We start from the raw sequence: 7766 nt of genomic DNA, 5'->3' as shown, positions 1-7766 counted from the left end.
CTGATACTGATGTCACAAGAGAAGACCACAACTAAGCAGATAGCTGCTAGCAGTGGGAAGGCCTCTGCTTAGTGTTTAATGCAGCCACAAGAGGAATAGGGCAGCTCTACAGAAGAGCAGTGCCATAGACATAGGGAGCAGACAGGGAAGGACACTGTTATCTAATTGAGAATCTCCTGTCTGGGTTAAACAAGGTCATGATTAGCCAAATAATTAAACTCTGTATTATCAAGAATATTTTATTGTGTCTGTAGTTCTTTCCCAAGAAAAAAGCATGGATAACCAAAAGGCTTATGTGCTTGCTACAGGCTCTGGGCATCAAGCTCCAAACAGTTTTCCCATTCTTCAGCCTGCCCTTACTGGAGAAGAACAGCTCATAGTATGGTAAGTGCTGATATAAAAGTACTGGAAAGAATTCGAAGGAAGGGAGAAAGAAAACTAACTAGAAAAAAGGTCTGTATGACTTAAAAGTAGAAAGAAATCCCTATAACATTGGAAAAGTGCAGGGATTTCAGAACCTGAGAATAGGGGAAAAGTGAAAAAAACAGAACTAAAACACACTTTTAAATTCATCTGTTCTTATTTTGATGCATGAGGACAGACAACTTGAAAAGGAAATTACATAGGAAAAGCAGCACAGAAAAACTTGGGAAAAGATGTGGGGGTTTTAGCCTTCTCCATATGGATGTATTTCTTTTATTTCCTTTAGTGCAACGAGCTTTTCCTAAATGGGAAAAAAAAAGGCAGTTTTAATATCATCCATTCTTTTAATTTGCTCTAATTTCTAGCACAAACTTAAAATATGTTAAAGAAAAATAATCCTTACATGTTACTAGTATGACTGAAGATTCCAAAACTGACCAAAGCTAGAATGTAGAGTTTTGAACCAATCTTTTTAATATTTCAATACTAAAAATAAATTAGTTTTGCCTCACTAAGTGACAAAAAGTTCATGACGAAATTAGTGCTCATCAATTTTGTATTTTCTGAAAAATTCCAAATTCTAGTAATATCTGGCCTTCGTTCATGCAGAGTTACAGTCATAAAAATGCCAAAAGACGTGTCTTCTAGCATAGGAGTACTCTGAATACACATAAGCAAAATCAACATCAGTGCATAGAATGCAGAAACACTAAATTAAATGTACTATTTCTGGTTTGCACAAAGCCTGCAGAACTTTGGAGTGCAAATTCTCCACGTACATAGGTAAACTTATTTTACCATCTCTTTTTTGGGCAACAGAATTGTTAATTTCAATATACGAATACTACCTCACACTTATAAATACCCGATCTTTATCATGCCCAAGTGCATGTGGGCAGTGTGTACATCTAACATGGAGAGTAAAGGTCTCGGTGCTCAAGGCTGTACCACAATGTGCCCATAGGTGGCAGAATGGGCACACGGGGGAGACGAGAAATCCTCACCTGAATTAGCTCGTGGGCTAAGCGTCCCAGAACTTCTTGTGTCGTTCCATCAATTTCTAATTCTTTTATGACTTCCCAGTTACCATTCTGGAAGCTCACTGGCATAGAGAAGATAATTCCTTCAGGAACGCAAAACTGACCTGAAGAAGAGGGAAAAAATGACCCAACGTTATTTCTTATTACAAAACACACCCTCACCAGTGTCAACATTAAATCCTACACTTGCAAAAGTCTGCAACTGCAAGATCTCAGTACAAATGGAGACTGCACTTTTCAGTCTACAGTTCAAAAAAGAGTTCCCCTTTTACAGTAACTTTGTACTTTAGTTAGATGTACATGAATCATAGAACATAGACTAGTCTGGGTTGCAAGGGACCTTTAAAGGTCTCTAGTCCAACCCTCCTGCCATGGGCAGGGACATCTTCAAATATACCAGCTTCCTCTGAGTCCAACTTGACCTTGAATGTTTCCAGGGTTGGGGCATTTCCCCCCTCTCTGGGCAGCCTGTTTCAGTGTCTCACCACCCTCCTGGTAAATAACTTTTTTATATCTAATCTGTATATCTCCCTCAGTTTAAAACCATTACCCCTTGTACAACTGCACAAATTTAATATGTACAATTGTGCATCTTAAAAGGGAGAAAAATTATTTATTTCATACAAGGGTTAAATGGCTGTTGTGAAATATTACATTTATTGGTCCATATAACTACACAAAAAGAACATGCTTTTCTGTCTTAGGCACTAAGATCTATAAAGAGTTCTTGGGCAAAACACATACATCAGAAAAGCATTAAAGCTAAAAGACTAAGAGAAAATCTGCAAAAAGACAATATTAACCTGAGAGATGCTTCTAGAAAGTGACTATCAAATCACTAGCCCTGGAAAGCAAAATTACTTAGATTTGGAAGTTCTTATGAGGAAACAAACTCTCAGCCTCAGGTGATTTGTTTTACAAGTTTTTGTTACATTAAAAATATTGATTAAAAAGTAATGTTAGAGATAGAGGAAAGCTATTACATGTAGTGCAAAGCTACAAGAGAACATGAGAAGCAAAAACAGATTTACCTTCACTAAGTACTCCCACAGAAACAATCTCCCCAGGAGGAGAGCCGTGATACCAGTACCGCAGTACAGTGGCTACGGCGTGAGCAGGTAACATTCCTGTGCCCCGACCAACTCGGGAACGCAGTGAACCCTGGGCAGATAAAAATTCTGAATGGATCCATTCCCTACCAACACAAAAGGGCGAAAAAAGAGATTAAAAATCTAAGGTGACTGCAGGAAGAGTAGTTTCCTAGACAAAAAAAAGAACTAAACGTGAGGAAATAAAACAGTCAAAACTTACTCCAACTTCCCTGTTGGAGGCAAGGCATTTACAGCCATTAAGAAAAATGTCTAACAAAAAGTAGCTCAAAAAGTAATGCCAAACACCATTTTACTATGAAAGTTAGGTTATTTACTCAAGTTATAGCCTCTGTTATTACTGTAATTTATATGTATTACTGACTAATGTAAGAACCCAGCCATGAACCATAATCCCCCTATGCTAGGCTCAGTATAAGCACAGAACAAAAGAAATGTCTCCTCTTCAGTAAATGCCAGGTTTAGACCAGAGTGGGAGCTCCATATAGCTGGGCCATGGTGCATCTCACACCTGCTGCCCTCTCACTGCTCTTATCCTTTCTCTGCTACTGTTCTTTCCACAAGAAGCTATCTGACTGCCAGGTATCCTTTTCACATATGTTAACAAATTGTCTGTTTTGAGAAACCGACAACATTAGTGTGCTCAGGCCGAATGTTTCATGTAATTCAGGTACAAATATCTGTTTAGTACTATTTCAAAGTTTCTTCATGCGTACTAGATATCTAAGTCACTGTCTGGACTTTCATTACTTCTTATAAACTGCCCATGATATGATAGAAGAGAAACCCATTTAAAATGTAGGAAAATACAGTTATAAACAAAGTTGGCAGGAGAGGCAGAACTATGTACAGTGCTAGGAACTACTCAACTTCTTTCACGGATGGAATACCTCAACTTGTGTTTCCCTTTAAAACAGTGCTAATCAGTAAAGAAAAATCTTGGAAACAAAAACCTTTCTTGATGTTTTATCACCCATTTCAGGTAAATATGGATTAATTTAGTTATTTAGTTTTTACTTTACAGAAATAAATGTGTACTGTACCTATCATAAATCATATTCAACAAAGGACGTTGAAAATTAGCTGGGCCCCAAATAGCACCGTCATATCCATAAAGTTTTGCATGTGACAAATCAATGTAGTTAGAGCCAGTAATATTGCCCCAAACAATCACATCTTTAACTCCTGTAACAGAGGAAAATATCTATATTAATGAAGGGACAAACACTTTCACAGTGTAGGCTGGACTAGATGACCTTCACAAACCTCTTTCAAGATTAATTATTCTTCAATTCAGTGCCCTGCCTTGCTAGCAGAAATTATTTGATCTGAAAAATGCAACCAAGTTCTCCATAATATATGAAACCTCATCGCAAGTTGAAAAAGGAACTTTAACTTATATCATGCTATTTTAAATAATAGACACACCTCAGTAAATACTTAGTGTTTAAAATCCAAACCAAATCATATTGCAAATATACGGCAATATTAATTTTAAAACCCTGTAAAAATAAATACAGAAATAATAAAAAAGTCATTAAAAAAACACTTATCTTCTTTGGTGGAAAAGAATTTTCTCAAATAACCTGCTGATAGGCCCCTCAGCCTAACCTACTTTTCTATTTTATTAGGCTCCAAAATACCTAGACTTGTCATCAATGACTAGTTCTACCCCTAAAACACTGAAAGAATCCTGATGGTGAGCAGGCTGTCAGAGCACACCTTCGCTATGCAGTGCAGAACTGTGCAAATATAACCAAGCTGTAACAACTGACCTGAGAAAGAAAGCTAATTAACCCCAAAATAATAGTACAACACAGTTCTACTTTACTCTCATTACCGGCACAGCAGTATGTTGCCATGTTTAATCACAGCTAGTTTGTGTGTCTACAAAATAACAATGCACTATAGAGTGCAAATGCAACCTTGATATCCTAGTTCCTAATCTGCAACACAACTCAGACCTTCTTAGTATATTTCCAGCATGAAATACACACCAGAGTGGCAGGGCTGCATGCCAGAGTTAGTGAAAAACACCCTGGCATTCTGTGCACCCATGCAATTCAGTGGGTGCACTGCTGTGCTTGCATTTCAGCATGCATATCAACCGTGTTCTGCAACGAAATACACACTCCCAAAGGTGCACTGATTTCCCCAAATGCTACATAAATATTCACCTGCTGTGCTCATATTCAACTTCCTGGCCAGCGTGGCTTTAGCTGCACTTTCCCAGGATGTCGCAACGGCAATGATATTCTCAGGCTTGATGGATGGGCCGTACGTCATAATCAGCGTCGCCTTAAGGTTTGCAAAGGTTTTTCCTGATGAAATTACTCTGACCTCACTCTTGGCATTCTTCTCAATCAAGGGAGCATACACTTGACAGATCTCACTTACTTCTCTGATGTAGTTCTCAAGGGGCTGGACTTCAAGGTTTAAGAGGACATCATCAAGAACAATAATAACATCAGCTTCAACAAAAGCCTCATCTATTTCAGTGTGCTCCAAAATACAGCGGAGAAGCGGGAACGCCATGTCTTCAGCTTCCATTACAATACTGCAAAGAACTTCCTTAAACTGGTCAGTGTCAAGCAAATGGATACTGATTTCTGTGGTCATCCCAAACACTTCTCCATTTGCCAACAGAGGGATCAGTTGATAACAGATTGGAGTTGATGCACTGATAAGAGGAGGATGTAGAAAAGTTAACAATGAACCACTGCTTGTTTGGAAGGTGTGTATTTTGCATTTGATCACATTTAAATAGACCATTAGTTTGGATCCTTTACTTCTCTTTCTGTCATTTTAACAGGTTAAGAATTAAAACATTTAGGTCCTCCTTTAATTTGAAGGTTTTTCCATCCTATACATTTCAGCTGATGCTGTCACTTAAAAATTGCTGTCTTTATAGAACGGCGATTTTTTAAGGTGCTCTGTTAGGACTGCTAAAATATAGACATTTCTAAAGGTAGAACAGCAAGAGACTTTATCTACTTAAATATTTCCAACAATATTTAATGCAAGATAGTTACGCTACAAAATTTCCAGCTTATATTGTAAATACTTGCTTTCCCCTAAACTGATCTGGGGTCTAAATGTTGCCTTTTCACAACCCTCGCTTAAACTGGTGCAAAGTGTAACAAAAGTAGTTTGTTTGTCATAGTGAGGGGTACAGAACCTAATTCAAATCATCAAATTACAGGGATTTGTGTATAACTTCAGATGGTTACACTGGCTATATGTGATAAGAAAAAGTGCATTCTTTTGAAGCTGAGTGAAACTTCATAGATATTCTCTTTCCTCTCACCTGGTGATCCAGACCTGCATGGGCTTGATAAGACTTTTAATCTCTTCATCTTCTTTTACAATTTCAAGATGAGCCTGTAGGTTCTCCTCAGCAATGTCTAACATTTCTTTACTCAACATCATTGAAGTGATGCCATAATATTGCTAAGAAGAAAAAGGACAACCTCTAATCAAATGGCAGCCCACACTCAGCAAGGTACCATTACAAACAATAGCCTTATTTTACATTTGAAGGAGGAATAAAGAACAACACTGTTATAAAACATGGATTTACAGTATTAAAGGCAGCTCATTACCTGAGCATATTCCAGAAAATCATTAAGTCCTCCCAGAAGCTGACCTTTCCCTCCACGGTCCAACAGTTCTCTCCAAATGATAGGAGACTCTCTGTGTTCCCATCCATTCGTTTCACAAATGTCATGAAGCCACTGCTAATGTAAACATCCCCACCAAAAGGTTTTAACACTTAAATAACACTTAAATCTTACAACTACAAACATTCTTACTATTTCCTCTCAATACATAATTACAAGGTGCTTCACAACATATGTTACCAGTAGGTGCAAAATGGGGAAACAGCACAAAGCAAGGCAGGGTGATACACGGTGATACCTCTTACTTCTGCTGTGATTTTGCTTAATTGTCTTAGTATACTGAAGATAATAATGTTGTGGAGCAGTGAGTAACACGAGGATTACTTAGCTGCAGAAGATAAGTAAGGTGAAGAGGTTAATTGCTTCCCACTTAACTGTTTGACTTACTTGGCTGAGGTGTCAAGCAAAATATAAGAGATAATAAATATCATGGTACTGTCTATCTCATGAAGTCAGACTGCATTTTTTTTTCAGATCCTTATAGGAACTACAGGGTAGACATGGCAACATGTCTACAGCACAAATATTCAGAAAGGCACATCCACATTGTAAACAAATATGTGATATTTAACTTCATACTTCCACAGAAATTCAAAGCCCTTGACTGCCAGAAATGCTCTTGACAAGTAACAACTCTGAAGGCATATGGAATCACAGTGACCAAAAGATTTACAGGCTGAGACGCCATGTATACATATAACAAAAAACCTGACCAATCAAAAAAAACCTCCTTGAACTTTTTATTGACAAAACACACCTTTAGGCTGGCCCACACTTTGTACCCATCTTTTGTGGTAAGACTCACACTGATGCCAGTTGCTGAAAACATTCAAACCTTTCCTCTGGCTGGCTCTCACAGACAAAGCTGCTTCTGCAGTACCTGCACCCACACATAATACCACTGATACAAGAGAATAAACATAGTACATATAAGCATATTTGTTGGTTTGTAGAGCACTGGGGCACCTACCAGTGACTTGGCTTACAATCCCTTACCTCCCACTTGTCAGGGTGCTGAGTGATCTTGTGAACCCTGAAGTTGGGCAAGGTAGCCTGGAGACAGTCAGCCAAGTGTTCAGCTTTGGCATAGTAAGGGCAGTTTGCCTTACCTGTGAACACAGCAACAGTAGCACAAATGGATGATTTTGTGACGCTGACTGATAAGGGCTAAAAAGACCATTGTTTAATGTGAGCCAGCAAAAGGTAGCTCTGGAGGTGAAACACTCTCTTCAGGCAGCGTTCAAGGGGCCGAGGAGGCCACCCCTGGGGGGACAGCAGCAGAGGATGAAGCCTCACTGACGGGATAAGACGCTGACTCGGGTACCGGCTGAGGCCGTGTGGGCACGGCGCCCGGAGAGCACGAAGAGGGGACGGTGGGGAGCCCGCAAGGAGGGGCGGCCGCTGCAAGCGCAGCGGGGCTTCCCCACCCGGGTCCGGGTACAAGGTGCTGCTGCTGCTGCCTCCGGGGCCGCCCCGGGGTCCCTGGTGCCGGTACGAGGCGGTGCCGCCCCGGG

General features: G+C 39.6%; 1 protein-coding gene across 8 annotated transcripts in view; it reads right to left on the bottom strand.

Annotated features, from left to right (window-relative positions):
- Positions 1-223: 223 nt before the first annotated feature.
- Positions 224-7766, bottom strand: part of MDH1B (malate dehydrogenase 1B) — a 7712-nt gene continuing 169 nt past the window's right edge. For 2 of the 8 annotated variants that reach the window (XM_027637086.1, XM_027637091.1), the window contains exons 2-9: positions 7249-7361; positions 6175-6309; positions 5880-6022; positions 4750-5252; positions 3616-3757; positions 2495-2658; positions 1428-1567; positions 224-724 (exon numbers count right to left, since the gene is read on the bottom strand). In XM_027637086.1, coding sequence (XP_027492887.1) covers positions 668-724; positions 1428-1567; positions 2495-2658; positions 3616-3757; positions 4750-5252; positions 5880-6022; positions 6175-6309; positions 7249-7361 — 1397 coding nt within the window. In that variant the 3' untranslated portion in view covers positions 224-667. Of the gene's footprint in view, positions 725-1427; positions 1568-2494; positions 2659-3615; positions 3758-4749; positions 5253-5879; positions 6023-6174; positions 6310-6480; positions 6577-7057; positions 7154-7248; positions 7743-7766 lie in introns of those variants that run through there. The other 6 variants (XM_027637087.1, XM_027637089.1, XM_027637088.1 and 3 more) reach the window with 6 other exon arrangements.

The sequence above is a fragment of the Corapipo altera genome, unplaced genomic scaffold (genome assembly GCF_003945725.1).
Source record: "Corapipo altera isolate COAL_440 unplaced genomic scaffold, ASM394572v1 45, whole genome shotgun sequence".
Classification (NCBI taxonomy): Eukaryota; Metazoa; Chordata; class Aves; order Passeriformes; family Pipridae; genus Corapipo; species Corapipo altera.
This window is presented reverse-complemented; position numbering and strand designations above follow the sequence as displayed.